This window comes from Glycine soja, chromosome 20 (assembly GCF_004193775.1).
Source record: "Glycine soja cultivar W05 chromosome 20, ASM419377v2, whole genome shotgun sequence".
Taxonomy (NCBI): Eukaryota; Viridiplantae; Streptophyta; class Magnoliopsida; order Fabales; family Fabaceae; genus Glycine; species Glycine soja.
Genome location: NC_041021.1, coordinates 28,030,888 through 28,052,873, shown reverse-complemented (window position 1 = coordinate 28,052,873; position 21,986 = coordinate 28,030,888). Strand labels below are relative to the sequence as shown.

Genomic DNA, 21,986 nt, shown 5'->3' with positions numbered 1-21,986 from the left:
AGAAACCACTCATGGAGATTGGTGTGAATTTTAATATTTTTTTCATTAAATTATATTTTAATTCAAATTTCGTAATGTATTAAATTGATTGAATATTTAGATGATACGCATACACGAAGAAGATGCACTGGTGGCATCTTAGGGATATCCGTGCGAATAAGCCAAGTGCAGCTGAATGGCTTGATCAGTTACCCAAAAAATATCGGGTACAATGCTTCGATGAGGGAAAACATTGGGGACATATAACAAATTTGTTTCATTCGGTCAATTTCATGTTCAAAGGCACAAGATATTTGTTAGTGTCATTGTTGGTTGAGGAGATGTGCTTCAAGACTGTGAAACTTTTTGCTATTTACATATTGCACGTCTAGGACAACTCCTTTGGTTTACTGGTTTACTATCACATGAATTAATGTGACAAGAATATGAAGGAGATTAGTGGGGTCCTTATCCAAGGAGAAGGAGGAGTGCAAAGGGTCGTCTGGTTTCAAATCTCATTTCTACTTAAATGGACAAAGAAATTGAATAGGATACTAGAAAAAAAAAATGTGAAATCTGTCGACAACAAGGCCATAACAGAAAAAATTGTCCCAACATGCCATCATCTTCAACTCTTCTTTAGGCAAATATTATTGTTCATGTATTTATTTATGATGTATTTTGGTATAAATAAATTATTAAACCAAAAATGTTATCTTTTGTTTTAAAATTAAATAATATAAATAAAAAATATTTTTTAAAATTAAATTTAATAAAATAACATTTAGAAAAATCAATACAAAAGTCAAGTTGACCCAACCCAGCTTCTTAACTTAAAAAAAAATGAAAGTGGAAAGTTGAGTCCTGAAAACAGAACTTCTCAAAGGGTAGTGTAGTTCATGCATTAAATTAAAAACTAGTGTACATTGAGAATTATTTGAAGAAAAGTAGTGTAGATAGGAAAAAATTCCAATTTTGGCTTCTTTCTCTATGTGGAGAAGGGTAAAGTTAACTTTTGTTTTTTTGGCGTTATTAAAATAATTGAAAAAAGTGTTATTTAGTTTTGGGAGGGAAAGTTTTTACTTAGAGTGTGATACATAGGCAACCAAAGCTTGCTTTATTATAGGGTAAATAGTTATTTTTGTTTCTGAAAGTGTGTAGGACTAACAAATCTATCCCTAAAAGATGAAAATATAAAGACTAGTCCTCAAAAGTATAAAAAGGAAGGCAAATTCAGTACATTCTTAACTTTCGCTCGTTAACATTAAAGAATTCCTCTACTTGGCATACAGAGATGTAAATGTCATGAAATAATTTCTCACATGGGATTCATTAGTTGTTATTGAGGCAATGACTTATAAGGACATGAATGTTAGTATAATTTGTCTTTGTTACTACTTCAATCAAATCCAAACACAAGGTCATTTATCGTTTGTCACTTCTTCTCTTTTCACCTTCCCCTTCCCGCCTTTTGAGACTTCCAACAACCTTCATAGCCACCGTGAAGGAGCACCGTTCTTCTGCCGTTGAAGACAAAGTCGTCATTTCGTACTATGAGGTGCAGGGTAAGAAAGCAATCCTTTTTTGAAGGACGAAAATGTTAATAAGTTGTTTAATTCAAGGGCATATTTGTCAGTAACTTAAATGAATGGAGGTGAGATAAAAAAAAACAAGAAATACCCAAAGAGGAAAAAGAGGGAGGACGAACAAGAAGCTCGGTCCTTTATTCATGGAGAACAATATATAAGACGAGGGAAGAAGTAGTTGTTGCAAGTCTAACAGTCAAAAGGAGAAGGGATTAAAAAAATCCTTACTAACAAATTAGTTCTTCTATCCATGTAAGTAATTCTTTTATGATATTTTCGTCCTTGCATGGCACGTAGAATGATTGATTAACATTAATGGATATAATTTAAAGGAAGGATGAATTTGTCTCACTTTTTACACTTTTAGAGACTAATTTTTGTTTTTTCATCTTTTAAAGGTGAATTTGTCAGCATTATACATTTTCAAGGACAAAAATAACTATTTATCCTTTATTATAAGATAAATATTTGGAGAAATCTACCACACACAAAAAATAGCATGCCTTTTTTTTTCTTTTTAATGTCATCCTTTAAGTTACTTTAACTTGTAAAAAAAATTAATGAATTAGGATTCTTTCTTCTTCTTTTTTCCCCATTAAGGGAGTCTGGAAAACTAAAGCTAAAAATGCAAATACTGAATTAAATGGCAAAATAATCATTACTAGGAAGCGTAGACCCAATACTTAATTATTTGATCCATCATGTTCGAGAGACCAAAAAGAGCAAAAGAAATAAATTGATCTTTAGGCTTTTAAATTTTCACTATGTTAATCCCAAAGGTATGTTCCTTACCCACCTTACAAGAAACCTAGACCTTCCTTTCCCGAAGATTGTGGAAATTCTCATTTCAATTTCAATGTTCTGAGGTTTATTAAAATTTTCGCCAACAATACAAAAGATTTTTTTAAACGTTAATTATTTATATATGATTGAATATATATATATATATATATATATATATATATATATATATATATATATATATATATATATATGCGTGAGAGAGACTAATAAAATTAAACTGATGATGACGTACATATAAAATTATGTCTATAAGCTGTCAAAAAATATGTCTATAAATAAAACTATATATACATTTATGTAAAAGGACATATTTATATGTATGTGTGAGTGTATAATAATTAAACATTTACTTAATTTATATAAATATATTATTATTATTATTACGTTTTTTTAACTTATTATTATTATTAGACTAAAATATGTTTTTTTTTGTTTGTGAATATGAAAATATTTAAATTTAGTTCCTGCAAAATTTTAAATAATTTTTTGGTTGTCACAAAATTAAAATTTATAACTTTTTTACCTGGACATGGGTTCAGATTTTTAAGAATCTATGTTTTTCAATTTAAATGTCAAAAAATAATTTAAAGATTAAAAATTGTGACAAAATATAAAAACAAAATTGTATTTTTAGTCCCTCGATTTGTCTCCCATTCCGAATTTCATCCCTAATAAATTAATTCACAAATTTTGTCTTCCTATTTTCTAAAATCATGCAATGTTGGTCTCCAATCCATAATTGGACGGTGACCGTTAGCAAGTGACGTTGACTGTCACATGTCACTTTCTTATTGGATGATGACCGTGAGTGTCATGTTCTAATTGGATGTCAACTCCATGAAAGATGAAATGCATTGTTGTTTTTATTGACCAATCAGAAAATGACACACGTGACCATCATCATCTAATAAAAAAGTGACACGTGACATTCTATATTCTTTTGTGACTATCAAAATTGAAGGACAAAATTTATGAATTAATTTAGTGGGAACTAAATCTAAAATTGGAGATAAACTGAAAGATCAAATTTACAATTTTACCAAATATAAAAGATTGAGTTACCACAAATTTTCTAATGAAATTTCAAAGTCATTCCAACTACATAGAAGTGCATATCTATATAGCAGAAATGGAAAGTCATTATTTTTCATGCTATCAATCCCAGCACCTGAGATCAAGCAAAGCAAATAAAATCGAAAGCCAAACTTGGAATGTGTTCTTCAGCTGCTCATCCCCTACAGCAAAGAGACATAAAGGGAACCTTTGTGAGTGATGAAAAAAGATCTCAGAAGAACAAAAGAATTAATGTAGTCTTAATCGAATTTCAAACAATTTGAAGCTCACCATTCCAAAACAAAATTCCCCTTTTCATATTCTCCCAAAACACGGAACACGCATGCATTCTTCCAATACACACACAACATTAATTAATTACTAGTGTCTTCAATTCTTTATTCGAAATAAAGGAGATTACTAGTGTCTCCAATACACACAACATTAATTAATTACAAGTATGGGATGCACCTTCTCGCATTGCCGCAGCTGAAGTTGAGGTGCATCAAGGGTTTGACCAAGCGCTTGACCACCGTCAACGTGCTGCAACTCGCACACACTCAAATCTCACGTAACAATGATCTCATGCCGCTGAGATCGTCGTTTGGTGGTAATTTATAAAATAATAATGAAGAATTAATTTGAAAATAATAAAAAAAATAATTAGTAAGAAGATGACATATAATTTAATTGATTAAAAAAATTAATAATATCAAAATTCCCAAATTATTAGAGGCACTGTAGAAATTGTCAACAATTAATAGATTTCATTGGGAGGACAAAAAAACTATTCAAAATTTTATAGGGATGAAATTTCAACATTTTCATGACAAAAAATATATTTTAATATTATCATTATTATTATTAATCTTATTAGGTAAATCATAGTGAATAAAAAAATAAAAAATGAAATTATTATGTATGCATAACAATTTTATTAAAAATAAGAATATTAATTAGAAAAGGATAAAAACTTGTCATTTAAAAAAAAATTAACAGGAGCAAAATAGGTAAAATATGATTTTGGTATCTATAAAATAAGATATTTTTTATTTGAGTCCTTTAAAGATTTTTGTTTTGAGTTTAGTCCTTTAAAGATATTTTTAAAGATACAGTTTGCAAAAAAAAAAAAAAACATTGCATATGATTATCCTATCAAATTAATTTCTTGATGAGGTAAGTAACAAGCTAATAAACTATCAACATCGATATTAAGTCATCAATTAATATTGTTTAGAGACTAAAATTAAAACTTGTAGATCTTTAAAGAACTAGAAAAAAAGACTCTAAAGAACTAAAATTAAAAAAAAAGGCAAATTTGATTTTTAAAATATAGGTAAATCATAATTTAAGTTAATTTTGAATATGATAATTTAGTTCCTAAAAATAAAATTTTTATTTAGTTTCTGAATATGTAAAAAATGTAATAATTACGTTATGTCTATAGTCTAGTTTCTTAATATCAAATTGATTTCAAAAATATAACTTAATGTCAAATTAGTCAATGAACAATATAACTTAATAATAAAATGGTCTCATAAATCTAATAACAGAATGTAATTGTCGCACTTTTTATACATAAAAACTAAAATCAAAATTTTCATTTTTTAGAAACTAAATTACTATCTATTTACACTTTCAGAAACAAAATGATCAATTTTTATTTTTACAAATATTGATATTATGACAATGAGCTATATATAGTCCATTTGGTTGCATCATAATGGGACGACAGTCTTTAACAAAAGAACATGATCTTTTTTTCTTCTAGGCTTGATAAAAGCTTTTGTCATATATAGTTCTTTTCAAAGGCACATGATTTCTTTTACTCGTTTTCAGATTAGTGTATTTGCCATCTAGAATATATCGAAGTGTTAAAGATTGTAATTGATCTTAGGTGATGTTTTGATTTATATTAAGTTTTTTTTTATGGATTAGAATACTTTGTTTTACTTAATTTCGTTAATATAATTAATTTCTTGTCTTACCAAAAATAAATAAATAAATAAATTTTATAAAGTAGCAGTTCAGCTTAGAATGCTATCAATTCACCAGAAGTTACTAATTATCAACATGCAAGAACTACGGAAATTATATATATTGTATATGGTAAATTAACTAAATTGATAGTGAATATTTAAAGCATTTTCCAAACAAATTAAACTGACTAATTTCCTGTTCCCAAATTTCCAGTTTATTAATCACAAAAACATTTTAACTGTACTTTTGGTCTTCCTATTTCATAAAATAAGCAATTTTGGTTCCTTTATTTTAAAATAGAGATACTTTTTAAAAAAAATTTAGCAATTTTAATCTTTTTATTTAAATTAAAGACATTTATTCCTCTAATTTTTTAAAATTTATAATTTTAATTCTTTCATCAAATTAAAAAGCATTGATCGATAAGAAATTAATTTAATGTAACCTAATTTAGTGATGTGACATGAAATAATTTGTTTAATTTATATCGTAGTTAATATTAATCTTTTAACAATGCGTTCAATTTGAGTGAAAAATCAAAATTACAAAATTTTACAAAATTGGAGACTAAATATCTTATTTTAAAATAAAAGATAAAAATTATGTGTTTTAAAATATAGAAAGTAATTTATTACGTGGTTGTTAGTGTGCAACTTATCATTGAAGTGATCATCCCGAGATGACCAAAAGGTTCTATAAAATATGAAGATATATATTCAAAGAACACGATCCAAAAATCATTAGGGACGCAAGGAAAAAGAGAAATTGAAAAGCATATGACTCCACTAATTTCATTCTTCTTTTTTTTTTTTGGGGGGGGGGGGGTTCATTAAAGCTTTCATAAGCATTCAAAAATTTAAAAAAATAAAAAGAGAGCCCATATAAGCATTCAAAATGTTCATACTTATCAAAAGGCAATGCAACTTTTCTTTGAATATATCGTAGTTATGCGTTGCCCGACACTAGCTACAACGCCCCAAACTTGTTGAGTGAAGGGAGATAGTGGCAAATAAGAATTTGCCATGGAGACAAAGTTTCCACACATGGAGCTTTTGCAGTCTTTAGTAAAAGAGATTGGGAGGGGAATTAATAAAGCCAAAACGGTTGTTTTATACATATAAGACCACTTTCTTTTTTCTGCCATCGATCTCTTCTTTCGATTACAAGAATTTTGTAAATGAAAGTAAGGGATTTCTTGGATCTCCAACTCCCAATAATCAATATATAATTGTGGCATCACTATCTGGCATAGTCCTATCGTAGAATCGTTTTGGATTCTTCAACTACCTAGCTCTATACGAACAATTGCACAAACATGGTAAGAAAGTATAAAATCATTCACAAATATTTACTTTTATATTTCCTAAACTTTAATATATTACTATTTTAGTTTATATAATATATAGAATAAATATTTTCTTAAATAACTAAGATAAATAAATATTTTTAAACAAATAAATCATATTTTAGATTTACTATATATAAATAAGTTATATTGTGAAATAAAGTTATTTTTAACAATTGATAATGTAAAAAAAAATATTGAAATTTAGTTTAGAAATAAACATGAAAAAGATAGAGTGATAGAGAAAAGCAGTCAGTATATATAAGATTAGGATGAAACATGTGACTCAATAAATAATTATAACTCTTAAAAACACTTATTCAAGAAGAAGAAAAAATCTTACAAACACTCTGTTGAAAAATAATTTCTAAAATTCTCTCATATTAGAAATCAAATTACCAATAAGTCATTGGTTAGAGTAGAAATGATTTGGCCCCCTTAGAAAAAGTTTTGAATTTTGAGTTTTTGGAATGAAATAAACATAATTAAAAGAAAAAATTTCACTAAAAGTGGTCAACCAAATTTTCTAGTAGAGATTAGTCCTGAGTAAAGTTGATGAATATTTTATACCAATAACATGATTATCTAAAATGTATTAGAAATTAAATTAATAATATAGGATTAGATAGAAAGTAGACTTAAAAGAGGAAAATATTAACTACTTTATTTTTTATTAGTTATTTAATACTCTCTTTGGATTTATATATAAGCATAATAATTATTTTCACACTAATTAAAAAAAATAATTAGAATTATTTAATTTTACTAATTTCAAGTAAACTATATGGTTATTCCTAAAATGTCCTATATCAGAACTTAATATAATAAATAAAATAGAGTCCTTGAAAATAAAGATGCAATTAAATGAAGGCTGTTTTAAGATTGACATCAATAAATAAGAGTGAAATTAATTAGATTTATTTATATTTGAGTCCAAGATAAAAATATTTTTTTTTGCTTATAAATGAGTCAAGAAGGAGTATTATATATTGCAACAAAAGTTAAGAAAAATAGTTTTTTTTGTTTTTATTAAAAATGATTAATTAAGTTTTTTTATAAAAATAGGTCGTTTTCATATTACTATTCATTTTTTTCACCTAAATACCTGAAAAAAATTTATATTTCAATTTACTACCTACCGTTAGTTTCATTTCGTTAAGTGATGATGTGACAGACAAAATGTCATATCATCACGCCTTACTGACACATCATCACCTTCAATGACATGACAATGAGGTGTCAGTGATTGAGTGTGATGGCGTGGTGATCCATTTGTCACGTCATCACTTAACAGAAAGGGACTAACAACATCTAGTAAATTGAAACAATTTTTTTCAGGTAGTTATTTGACAAAAAAAATTGTTAGGTAATAATCCCAAAATAACCTATTTTCTAGATATGAAAAATATATCAAAACCAATCTGAAAAATAATTTTTTAGTTAACAAATGATAAGGAGGAATTTTATCAAAATAAATAATTTAATTTCAGATAAAATGATAAATTTTATTACTTTATTGAAAATAAAATTAAAAATGGTAATAATAAATTTGAGTTATGTTTAAAAGCAAATCTTATAAGTCAATAAGAAAAAATGGTTTCTCAAACACTTTTATTTGATTAAATAAATTTGTAAACTTTATCCTATTTTTTTATTGGTAGGAATAAAAAAAACACTTCTTGAAATTTATAATAACTCACCTATCAATTTGTCATATTTAACCAACTAAACTAGATTAATAAGATAGTATTAAAGGTGAAATTAAAAAGTTTATATGCGTATATTCAATATCTAGACAAAGCTAAAAGAGAACACAACAAGATTAAATATATATTTTGGGTCCAGATAATATGAAGAAAGAGTGAGGGAAGACATAACATGTTATATGCGTACATTGATCAAATGATAGAATATATATGATTTAAATATATTTTTCATAAAAAATATGTCTTTTTTATATTATTACCTAACATTCACTTTTTTCAATCAAGTACCTGAAAAAATTGTTTTAATTTACTACCTGTCATTAGTCCCATTCTGTTAAGTGATGACATGGCAAACAGAGTGTCATGTCATCACGTCTAATCATTGACATGGCATTGCCACTTCATTGAAGGTGATGACATGACAATAAAACGGTAAGTAATTAATTTAAACAAATTTTTTTCAAGTACTTGATTGAAAGAAATAAATATTTTGTAGTAATTTGAAAACAACCTATTTTTAGGTATGAAAGACTTATTTAAGCCTAAAAATATATATATAATTTTACTAATATATCTTTTTATTTATATGTTATTTTACATTTATGGTCTACTATTTTCTCCTTCTTTTATTAGGTTATAAATGTCATATCAAAGTTTTAAAATGATAGATAAATAAAAACTAAATAATTCTTTAAAAGTGATAAATAGAATATGGATTTATAATATGGCTATTACTAAAAGTTTCAAAATAATCAAAGTAATTATACACAAGTGGTTAATGTATTAAAATATAAATTAAATTGTTTAAATAATATCTAAGTTTGATATTTAAGATAAATAATTTTTTATCAAACTTTTATCTTCCGGATAAATTGCAAATTAATTTGGTCCCTTTTCATTTTGAACCAGAAGTTTAAGATCTAAAAACTTTCCTTTAAATTATTGATGGCAGGATGTGCCCTATGCTGTGTAAAAACAGTGTATGATCTAAGGTCAGTGACAATGGATATGACCAGTTAAAAAGAGAATTTTTCATGAAAAGATGGTGATAACAATAAGCACACGGTGAACCCATCTTATAAGATCCCAGTCTATAATTATACAAGTGAACTGTGAACAGTAAAACGAGCCACCTTGTGAACTAAATTAAAAAGACATCAAATAATAATGACTTATATATATTTTAATCTGTTAAAGTTAAAATATTTTTAGTTTTTATTTCTCGATTAAAAATTAACATTTCTAGTCCCTTAATTATAGTAATCGAGAGTGAATTTAATGGACTAAAAAGAACAATTCTTTAGTTCTTTAAAATGAAATAGAAAGACTAAAAAAACAGATTTTGTTTATTAATTTTATTCCCTTTCACACAAAAAATGTATGACCAATCACCATCCTTAAAGAAGAATCTTTCTCTATGACTTCAGGTCAGCGAGGGCTTCAAGCATCGGAAATACGCCATGGTTGTAAATGAAAAAATTTTGGGGGATTAAAACATTATTTTTTTTTAACTGGAAGACCAAGATAAAAGTATCCTAAATTTAAATGACTAAACAATAGTTAAGTGCAGTATAAAAACATAGTTAAGCCAATAATATTTAATTGGTTAAATTATAATTTTAGTTCTCCTATAATTTTAAATTTATAGTTTTAATCTTTCTATTTCTAAATCAAGACTAGTCTTTGTATTTTTTAGAACAAATAATTTCAATCTTTCAGTCACTTAATCATTAATTAACCATGCAAAGTTAAATGTTGAATTTATTGTGATATAATGATACTGTCTAAGGCTTATATAGGTTATTGACATAGAGGCTTATATGATAAAAAGTAAAATAAAGTGGAAAAAAATTGATAAGAATTAAATTCATGATAATAACATACTAGGAAACTTATTCTGTTTAGTTAATATTATAATCACTATTTTACATGTATCATTAATGAAGAATTATTAATTTTTTTAATTATAAAAATTGATAAATTAAAATGAATATTTAATATTTAATTTTATATGTATTTATTTTAATTATATAATTTTATTTTAATATAAATAAATTATTATATATAAAAGTTAGATGTTACAAAAATAATTTATCATACTATGGTATTATATGATATTTTTTTTCTTTATAATTTGTAAACTAGTAAATATCCACTTATATCGTTTGATGTTTGATATCCACTACGACCAGTCACTTGCTAATAAAAATGGGGACAGATGCTTAAAGCCCACACCCACCTTGACCCCATTATCATCACTATACTGAAACAGTACTCAACACTTCTTTTTTTAATATAAAATTTCTTGAATTAAATAAATGGCAATTCAAATATCAAGGAGTCAGAAGTAGTACAATATACGTCTTTCATCTAACAAGTAATAAGTTCAAGTCCCCATTAGTTTCCAACCTAACTTATTGGCATTATATACACGTTATCTAATGAAACTGCATCAAATACAAATAAACGTTGCAGAAGCTATAATTTTCGCTTCCGGTTGACGCGCGTCAGAGAACCTTAAATGTGAAATCAAACATGTAGTGACAAGATCATAGTTGCATAGTAGCTCATGGATTTGGCATGGGTTAGTTTGTTAGGTGGCTTATTTATTGCAACTGCCTATACTTAGCTAGCATTTCTGATTATGTTTACTTATATAGATCCCATTCCAGTAGCTCCCATGCTCATCGCTTCTATAAATATAGTTTGTGTATCACTTGTTACATATCTCTTTATTCTATCAATAAATACAATAACAGATTACTTCTATCCCCTCTCCTCTACTTTGAACTTTATGACCTTTGACCTCACCATGTTTGATGGGGCACCAATCCCTTATTACATATATATGCATCTCAAAAGAGATAAACTAAGACATTAAAAATTCCATATGTGCTAAATGTAAAATCTAGATCCTATTGATCTCTAAATACCATGATGTAGAGGCAAACTAGCCTACCTCCAACATGGCTCCGATTACCGCTTGTTATCATTCATGTTTTTTCCTTCAAAAAACTCACCTAAGATTCGCTCTAGATCTTCAGCAGTGTATTTGACGTACCTCTGAGTACTCTTTACATTCTCCACTAGTGGCCTGTGAAGCACAAGGATCTCAGTTATAATTTAATAAATTTATATAGCTAAATAATAGCTCGTACCAAAACCACAAGACAAGGCCAACAAATTAACCCTTGAGGTGTTGAAGGAGTGAATTGGTAACTAGATAAAACTGTCAGAAAATTTATTTACTTTATTTGCCAAGGAGGAAAACACATTAGTTCACTACATGGATACTTGTTCCCATAAAGTAAAGATAAACTGATTAGGATACACTACACACTCTCAAAGATACTCAAATTACAGTTATCCCCTCTGGTCTTAAAAATTACACTCCGTCACTTAAGGATGAAATCTTATATTTTTACTATTTTAATGTAAATGAACCTTAGTAGTGATAACTGATGAGCAACTACGACTATGAGCCTCCCAAAAACATTTTTCCTCTGCCATTTTCACTATCATTGGCAACTATTTTTTAACACCTTACCTCCCCTATTGTCTTTGTCTAACTTTGGAACATCACCCAAAATCTTCGTATCTAATAGTAAAGGTTCATAACTATCACCAATGATGCTTAGAATCACAGGAGAGAAAAAATTGTCCCAAAGAAGCTAGTTCACACTAAATTGGACTTAAACATAACATATTAATCTCTCAAGGAAAAGAAGTGTAATTTAACTATTAGATGGAATTTGGCCAATGATGGCATTTACCAGGGGTGGTCAGAGTGCAATTTTCCTAATTGAGTAAATGATGCAATCATATAAAACAGTTACAAAAATACTAGCAACACTCTCTAACACACTCTTAACTATTAGATGGAATTTTGTCAATTACAAAATTATGGGGGTCCCACTCCTAGTGTAACGAGTCTCATGATATTGTAGTTTCTACTTTGTAATATATTTCAGCTAATAGTTTGGAGTGTGTTAAAAAGAAAATACCAAGGAGTGTGTTGCTAGAATTCAAGCAGTTGGTTAAAAGGAGAATACGCACCCAAAACGTTTCACAAATGATCTGTAGGCAGGCAGCAAGACTTCAGCAACTGCAAGAATAAGAGACTCACGCAACTCTGTGTCTGGTACTGTCCACTGAGATTGTTTCTGATGAAGTTCCTCAAACATAGTATTGAATGTCTTAAACCTGAGAACAGAGACACTGACATGTGAAAAGAAAGGCCAAATGGTTTACTTGAAGTAAAGTCCATAAGGAAGCAACAAAAAAGCTACCTGTCTTTAACAATTGCTCTTGAAGCACCACTACTCCCCGCATCGCCACTAGCAGTACTACCACCACCACCACTTGATGAGATGAGGCCCTGAATAGAGAGGGACTGAAGAATCTGCTAATGGAAAGAATAAAACTTCAGAAATGGTACAGTACCTTCTCAGTAATTGCCAACCAATGGAGGATGGGGTGACATTGTGCTTTAAGTTGTGTGCATAAAGGTCGAAACAAAAATTTAACTGAAGGGAAGAAATTACTTCTCAAGATGAGTGCTAGCAACACACTCTTCCAAACATACACTTTATTATTAGTTAAAACTTATTAAAAACTACAAAATTCGGAAAGAAACTCATTAAGTGAACACCCACCAAAAGTTGTGTTTTTCAATAAATTTAAGCCAATAATAAAGAGTATATTCAAAAGAGAGTGTCAGAGAGCATGTTGCTAGCATTTCTCTTGATAGAAAAGATAAATAGAATGGCTCTGACTTTCTTTCAAAAAAAGTAGGATGCTAAATGAACAAATTTGTATGAGACTTATTTTGGCCCCTTATACAAAAGGAACCATCCTTCAATTCATTCAAGCACTTAGAACTTTTAAGAATCACAATGTAATACCAGAGTAAGAAGTCAAACAAGGGTCAAACAACCAGCTATACAAGCTAGAAGAAAGAGTCTAGTATCAACACTCAACCTGGTCAAGCCACACTTCGCAAATTGTTTTTAAAATTTAAACCAAAGCACAGACTCAATGAATTATATAATGATAGAAGCGTCAATGAGACCATCTCTGTTCTTTTCTGAAAACAAACTTGCATCATCCATACATAGCAAATGGAAAACTACAACTTCCTCTAACACACTTAACCCTTTTGACGAGAACTTCTACCTTATCTCTAATTTCAACAAAACAATTATTTGATTTTATATTTATATGAACTCTCTAATTTTTTCTTCTCTTGATACTATACAAGGTGTGATTTACTTTATTCTTTCCTAAATTAGCTGGGTACTCTTAGATTCCAAACCATAAATATAAATTTCAGTAGTTTTTTAAGCACACATGTTCAATGATTTAATTAATGTCAGCACTTTATTCTTCTAAAGATCAGGAAGCTAATTAAAATTGAAAAGAGCAAACTTCTAAAATGGTTCCCCAATGATTACAGTGTCATCACTTTATTCTTCTAAAGTTTTTGTCACCAAGTTAGTCCCTTAAAGATCTGAATCGTCACCACATTTGTTCTTATGAAGGACAAAAATGGTGATCCCAAATGAAAAATTTAGTAACCAGAATGTGTATTTTGACAGACAAATTGGCGACAAAAGCATTTAAAAACCTTCAGAAGACTAAGATGGTAATATCAAATATTTGGAGGATCATTTTAGGCTTTTCTACATTTCAAACAATATAATGGTTAAATAAAGAAGATCAAGCTAGCAGAATTCTTGATGCCTTTTTTTTTCTTTTTCCCTTGTACATTCACAATTCAAAGGATAGCATCAGAATTCCAAAAAGTGAACAAAAAGAATTTATGCAACAAAATTTATAAAGATCCACTTCACATGGAACCAAACATTAACCAATCATAACCATCTGTTTTTCTTAATAATCTTCATAACTAACAAAAAACTGAAGTAACATTTGTTGAAATTACACACATTGTATGGATAGTTGTTCCACACATTGTATGGGTACTTGTTCCAACAAAGAATAGTTATTAATGTACCTTGTACATAGGTACTAGAACTTCATTAATATTCTTGTAAATTTCAAATTGTATTTACTCCCTAAGTCTATATAAATATAGATCAGCTGAGTGGGTTAAGCACTCAAGCATTTCGCAACCTCTAGTCTCTTCAATATGGTATCTAGAGCCACCTTGTTTGTTCTTTAAAAGTTTCTGCATCTGGTCAACAGAACCTAAAGTCCCGTCTTTGTCCCTTTGTCCAAACAGCAACCTCAATATCCAAAAGTCCCTTCCACTGACCTGCCCACTATCCAAGGCCGCCTTGGTCACCCTCACCACCCTCACCAAAAATCGCCGGCCTCTCTTCTTCCTTCCTAGGTGATCAGTTCTTCGATTAGACAGCTCTTAGACAAGTGTTGAAATGGCTTCAGACTTTCAGAAAACTGATGGTCCTGCCTTCTCTATCTCTGGAACACCAACAATCACTTCAGAAAAATTGAATGGAAAAAATTATTTAGCATGGTCAGCCTCTGCTAAACTTTGGTTTCTTGGCTAAGGTTATCATGAACATCTAGAGCAATCCTCAGAAAAGATTTCAGAAGACAAACGCGAGCAGTGGAAGGAACTTGATTATCAACTTTGTGCTCTCTTGTGGCAATCTGTTGAGCCAACTATATTGACAAATTTCAGAGCCTTCAAAACTTGTTATTCTTTTTGGAAAAAGGCACAAAGTATTTTGCTAATGACATTCAACAATTGTATGATGCTGCTCAAAAATTGATCACTCTTAAACAAACTGATCATGGCATGGTTGCCTATGTTTCGAAAGCCCAATCTGCAGTGGAGGAGTTAAAATTATCATTGGAAGCCGATAAACTTGAAGACATAAAGAGGAAACTTGATAATCTATATATGGTGTTGGTACTACGTGGGATGCATCCAAATTTTGATCATATTCGTGACCAAGTCTTAACTGGCCAAGAAGTTCCTTCTCTAGAGAATTTAATTACCCGACTCCTTCGAGTCCCCTCACCAAAAATAGGAGGAAATTCAGTTGACAGTATTGAAACTTTTGCCATGGTATCTAATCGAGGGGGACGAGGTGGTCGTGGAAATCGAGGAAGAGGAGTTGGAAGAGGAGGTCGCCCTCAATGTTCTTATTGTAAGAGAGCGGGCCACACACAAGACACTTGTTATTCTATTCACGGATTCCCCGAAAAATCGGTGAATATTTCAAAGTCTGAAACATCTAAGATAAATTTTTCGAAGGTTGACTATGAAGAATATCTCCAGCTAAACGCTGCCAAGGAATCTCTAACATCATCTACTATAAGTGGTCATAACTCCACTGTCTGCATTTCCCAATCTAGTAACAATCAAAGTCCATGGATAATTGATTCAGGTGCTTCTGATCACATTGCTGGTAATAGTTTTTTATTTTCATCCCTTTCTCCTCCTAAAATTCCTCATTCATTACTTTAGCCGATGGTTCTAGAGTTGCAACAATAGGAATTGGTCATGTATCACCCACTTCTTCTTTATCTTTAAACTTTGTTTTGCTCATACCTGGTTGTTCTTTCAATATAATATCTCTTAGTCAGCTTACTCGTTCTCGTAATTGTTCAATAACATTTGATGCTAACTCCTTTGTCATACAGGAATGTGGTATGGATCGGACGATTGGCGTAGGACATGAATCTCATGGTCTTTACTACCTCAAGCCTAATCTTTCTTGGGTTTCCAGTGCTGCCACATCACCAAAGCTCCTTCGTGAACGTTTGGGACACTCACATTTATCTAAATTAAAAATAAAAGTTTCGAGTCTTAAAAATTTTGTAAGTCATGTCAACTAGGAAAGCATGTCTGTTCTTCTTTTAGGCATGTTGAAAGTCGTGTTGATTCTCCTTTTTCGGTTATTCACTCTGATATATGGGGTCCTAGTCGTGTTTCGTCTATGGGTTATAGATATTTCATTACTTTCATTGATGAATTTTCTCGATGTACTTGGATTTTCTTAATGAAAGAACGATCTGAAATTTTGTCCATTCTCAATTCTTTTGTTAATGAAATTTTTTTTATCAACAAAAATAAGTATGTATATTGCTTTAGTACCAGAGGTACTGAAAAGTACATTATAAGTTAATTGGTATTTGGTTCCAAAGCAGACTTAAAGAAGTATGTGAACCAAATTTTGGATACATAGATGAAACTAATATCTGATCTGAATGTACTGTTATACCCTGCACTACACAATAAATCCACTTCTAAGGTTACTAGATCACTGATTGTAATGAGTGGCAAAACCCTTCGCCAAATTTCTGAGCCATGTCCATAGCAGGAAAACTGCATCATCTAGCACTTTGCTGGCATCAAAGGTGTCATTGGAAAAGATAACCTTGTTCCTTTGCTGCCTAATGATCCATGTTAGGGCTAACCACCACCACTTCCAACTGTTAGCCCTTATTCCCTCGGGCACTCCAAGAATGTGTTCGAAGAAATGTTGTTTTGGGTTCATTGGGGAAACCCCTACAATATTCACCCAAGACCATGATTCCCACCACACAGGGATGATTTTGCTGCAATGAAAAAACAGATGGCCTACATTCTTGTCCATGCTTCTACAGAAAGGGCAGTTGCTGTCATTTATCTCTATTTGTTGCCTTTGCAGATTTGCTTTTGTCGGTAGTCTGTCGTTGAGTAATCTCCAGGCAAAGACAGAAATTTTATTTGGGACCTTGAGTTTCCACAGTTCCTCGAAAGTCCTATCCTGAATCTCCTCCATTATCTATCCCCTCAACATATTGTAGGTACTTTTAACCGAGTATTGACTGCTTGGATCTACCGTCCACACCCACTGGTCTGTTCTCTAAGGATGAATTGTCTTTCCTTCAACATCTGCTAGGAATGAAACAACCATGTCTATCTCACTTTCAAAAAATGCTCTCCTCCACCTGAAATCCCATTCTCATCCTGTCTTTGTGAGATCCCATCTGCTGGATAACTTAATTCTGCTAACAGGATATGATGTATAACCTTGAATATTTGGCTAATAGGGTACCGTCGCCGCCCAGCCAATTGTATTTCAAGAACTTAGTCTTGTCACCACATCCAACCCTCCATGACCTTGCATTTTGCAATGCATCACCGTGTTGCGGATTTTGAAAAACCAGCCTGAAGTCCCTCCACCATGTGGATTCAATGATGTGTGGAGGTGCTTCACTCAAACTCCTCCAACCCCCATATTTAGACTCCAACACCCTTGCCCACAACTCCCCTTGGTTCTGAAATAGGTTCCACTTCCATTTTCCAAGTAGTACCAGATTAAAAGTCGTTATGTCCTTGATTCCCAGTCCACCATGCTCCTTTGGACGGCTCACTGTGTCCCATTTGATCCAGGCTATCTTGTTTTTCTTATCTGCACCACCCCACAAGAATCTCCTCTGTAGTCTCACCAATTTGTCCACCACCTTTTTAAGGACCCTGAAAAAAGAAAAGAAATAAATAGGAATGAATGTTAAGACCGACTGTATGAGAGTCACTCTCCCCCCGAAAGAAAGGTGTCTTTGCTTCCATTTCGCTAATTTTCTCTCACACTTGCTAATGATAGGGTCCCATGTCTGACATTTTCTTGGATTTGCTCCAATAGGAATGTCAAGGTAGGTAAAAGGAATGGACATCAAGCTACAATTGAGGTAATTTGCTGCCTCAGATTTCCACTGTTCCGACGTGCCAAAAGCTCCAAAGCTGCTTTTTGCAAAATTAATTTTGAGGCCTGATATAAGTTCAAAGGTCCTCAGAATCGCCTTGATTACTCTAACATTCTCCATGGATGTCTCACCAAAGAATATTGTGCCATCCACATATTATAGAATGTTGATTTCCACCTTATTTAAGCCCACTAGGAATCCCCTAAATAGGTTTCTCCCCATAGCTTGTGACATCATCCCATTTAGGGCCTCAACAACAATATTAAATAGGAGAGGTGCCAATGGATCCCCTTGTCGAAGTCCATTTTGAGGTAGGAACTTGGATGTGGGACTCCCATTTACTAAGACCGAAATAGATGCGAATTTTAGACACCCTTCAATCCATTGTATCCATTTGGAGCAGAAACCCATCCTTCTCATCATATAGATTAGAAAATCCCAAGAAACTGAGTCATATGCCTTCTCATAATCAACCTTGAATACAATGCATGGCTTTTGACTTCTCCTAGTTTCTTCAATCACCTCGTTTGCTATCAGCACAATATGTATCATATGTCTTCCTTCTATAAATGCAGATTGCCTTTCATCTATGATAAGAGGCATGATCTTCTTCAGTCTGTTAGCCAAGATCTTAGCTACTATCTTGTATATACAACCTATTAGTGAAATAGGTCTGTATTCCTTTAGCATTTGTGGACCCGTCACCTTGGGAATTAAGGCTATGAAAGAGGCATTGCAGCCCCTTGGGAAAATTCGATTGACATAGAATTCATCCAAGAACCGAAGTACATCAGGTTTAATAATATGCCAGAATTGCTTTACGAATTTAAAGTTGAGTCCATCTGGGCCTGGACTTTTGTCACTCCCGCAACTCCAAACAGCTCTTCTGACCTCATCCTCTTGAAATTGTTCAACCAACATCTCATTTTGATGGCTGCCTAAGGTCTGGAAACAGATCCCATCCAATTGGGGTCTATGATGATCAGATTCCTGGAAATGCTATAAGAAGTGTAACCTGACTGCCTCTTTAACTCTTATTGGTTCTTCAATCCAAGATCCATCAATCATCATCCCTTTTAGGCAATTTTTCCAACGGCTCGCATTCATCATCAAATGGAAGTACCGAGAATTACAGTTACCCTCTTTAATCCATCTAGATCTTGCCTTCTATCTTAATAGGGACTCGTGATTGAGCTACTACCCACAGGTCTTCCTGAAGCTGCTTCCTAGACAACATTTCTTGGGGAGATAATTGTCTGTCTATTGTCTTCTCTTCCAACTTGTTTAAATCTTCCTCAATCTTCTTGTATTTCTTGAAAGTATCACTAAAATGTTCTCTATTCCATGCCTTCAACCTCTCCTTTAGCCTTTTAATTTTTTTTGTTGGTGCATACCCTCCTTATCCTCTTTGTTGATTAGAGGTCTAGCTTTCTTGTACAGTTTTCTTGAAAGAGTTGTCCAAGAGCCAACATTCAAGAATCCTAAATGGTTTGGGACCCTAATCTACACATTTGGATGAAAGCAGAACTAGGCAATGATCTGAGAAGTTCCTATCCAATGTGTATTGAGTGGTTCCAGGCCATTTAGTAAGCCATTCTGGAGATATAAGAAATTTGTCCAGCTTACTCCTAGCACTCCCATTTGGTCTGAATCATGTGAATTTTCTTCCCACCCATGGCGCTTCTTCCATCTCCAACTCTTCTATCCATTCAGTGAACTCGCTCATGCTGCTATCTCCCAGCCCCCTTTGGCAAGCACCCATCCTTTCTGCAGGAATTCTGATATTATTGAAGTCCCCCAATATGCACCACAAACCCCCAGGGTTTAGGTTTTTCAGCTGCTTAATATTGTCCTATAGCACTCTCTTATTTTGAGAGTCACATGGTGAGTAAATGTTGATGAGGTGAACTTCTTGTGCCTCCCTGATCAGCTTCCCTGTCAGCATTATGAAACCATTCCCACTAACCTTCCTCTCCAGCTGAAATGTTTTCTCACTCCATATACATAAGATTCCCCCTGCTGAATTAATTGATGGTTGTGCTTCCCAAGTAACATCAACATCTCCCCACAATGCTTGGCACATGGGTTTATCAATTGCCTCCTTTTTTGTTTCCTGAATACAGAGCATGTCTATGTCTTGTTTATTAACCAACCTTCTAATTGCTGGCCATTTAACCCCCCCTCCCTAACCCTCTAACATTATATGTGATAATGTTCATGGGGTCACACTCCTATTTCCCAACCTCTCTGCCTCTTTGTTGTCTCTTTCCTCCATCTCCATTATTTTCTCCACAAAGCTCTTTTGTATTGGCCCGCTAGTGACACCCAACTCTTGTGCCATTTTCCATAAAACTTCTGCCTCTTGAGTCTGATTGTTGACTAAATCAGCTTCCACCGCTACTGCTTGTGCTGTTTTGTTTTCGAGACATTTAGTGGCTTGTTCTTGCTTTTTTGTTTGATTGTCATTGATGCGTGGTTGTTGTTGTTGTGGGGGAGTTATTAATTCCGTAGCTGTGTGAGGGAGTGGACAAGCTAGACAACTTGGGTCATCTTGCTTTGTGCACCATCTTTTCCTAACGTACACTCTGCATGCGCTATTTGGGCCTGCAGTGCTTATATTTGAACTAGCAGCGTGCTGGAAAGGTGTTTCCAGGGGGGTGTTCAGCAAAGCCCAGTCCAATTAGAGGGTCTTCCCCATGGTCACGTGACTGGGGATTATTTAAAATCTGCCTTCCCAAAGGCATAAAGCTCTTGTCCACGTCATAGCTTCCTATTTCAGGCAACTTTGTTGTACTGTCGGCAGGTCTCATGTTCACTTTTTTCTGCGCTTCCCCTTCATTAGTCATGGCGTAGTGCTGGTCATGTGTGACCGTGCCAAAAGTAGCGTTTCCAGCCCCGGCGATAGCCGTTGGAGTTGCAACGCTGACTTTAAACTTGGATAGCACAAAAGACCGCTGGATAATTGCTTTATCCATTGGGTTTTTTGTGGTTATTGATCCTCCAGTTAATAGCGCGGTCACGGTGCGATGTTCCCGACGACGTTACTTCCGATGGTGATGTTTGGCTGAATATTAACGCCGCTATGGTGGCTCCCGGCACCGCCATGAACTGCACCTCATGCTCCTTCTCCATTGTCGCCGCTATGGTGACTCCCGACGCTGTCATGGACTGCACCTCATGCTCCTTCTCCATTCTCAAGTTCGTTACGCTCCAAGGCGTTCCAGCATCACTATCCTCTGAGTAGATTTCTTCCGATGAGCTCAAATACCTCTTTCGGAGGCAATGGCACGCGCCTGAGTGATTTGCGCTTTCCTCCGTGATGTGTACACTGAATACCTTCCCTTGGATGTGTACGTCGACAGTGTGTTCTTCTATCGACGTCCACGGTGTTTTGATTAGGACTCGGGCCCTGTCCAGTTTTTGGAGTTCCTCAACATCGTCGTCGGCGTCGATCAAGTCCCCGATAGAAGCCACTATCTTCTGTATTTGGGTGGTGTCCTAGGCCGCTAAAGGTATTCCCCAGCAGCTTACCCATGTCAACTATAACCCGTACGCATCCGCGGGTTCCACTTCTCTAGTGAATAGAACAACGAATCCCCTCCTTCACTTTCCACGTCAATCATTCGCTTTGCTTTGTCATTGGTGAGGCCGAGAAGCAGAACCATATCGTCCCCGATGTATTTCGGCGATATGTTGGTTCCGATATCCCAGAGGAGATCGTCTTTGACCCTATCAAACAAAGCTGGATTTTTCAGCCTCCCCACCCATGCCTCATTAAGCCATTTTTGCCCTGTCAGTGAAATGTCTAGATACACCGATGAACGTGATCTGTAAGTGTTGTGATCGTCA

At 32.8% G+C, this 21,986-nt stretch overlaps 1 protein-coding gene across 1 annotated transcript in view; it reads right to left on the bottom strand.

The window, feature by feature from the left end:
* Window positions 1-10,801: 10,801 nt before the first annotated feature.
* Window positions 10,802-21,986, bottom strand: part of LOC114403212 (exocyst complex component EXO70A1-like) — a 50,078-nt gene continuing 38,893 nt past the window's right edge. Inside the window, exons 10-12 of the mRNA XM_028366022.1 lie at window positions 12,743-12,855; window positions 12,510-12,656; window positions 10,802-11,547 (exon numbers count right to left, since the gene is read on the bottom strand). Of these exons, the coding sequence (XP_028221823.1) occupies window positions 11,430-11,547; window positions 12,510-12,656; window positions 12,743-12,855 (378 nt within the window). The 3' untranslated portion in view covers window positions 10,802-11,429. The remainder of the gene's footprint in view (window positions 11,548-12,509; window positions 12,657-12,742; window positions 12,856-21,986) is intronic.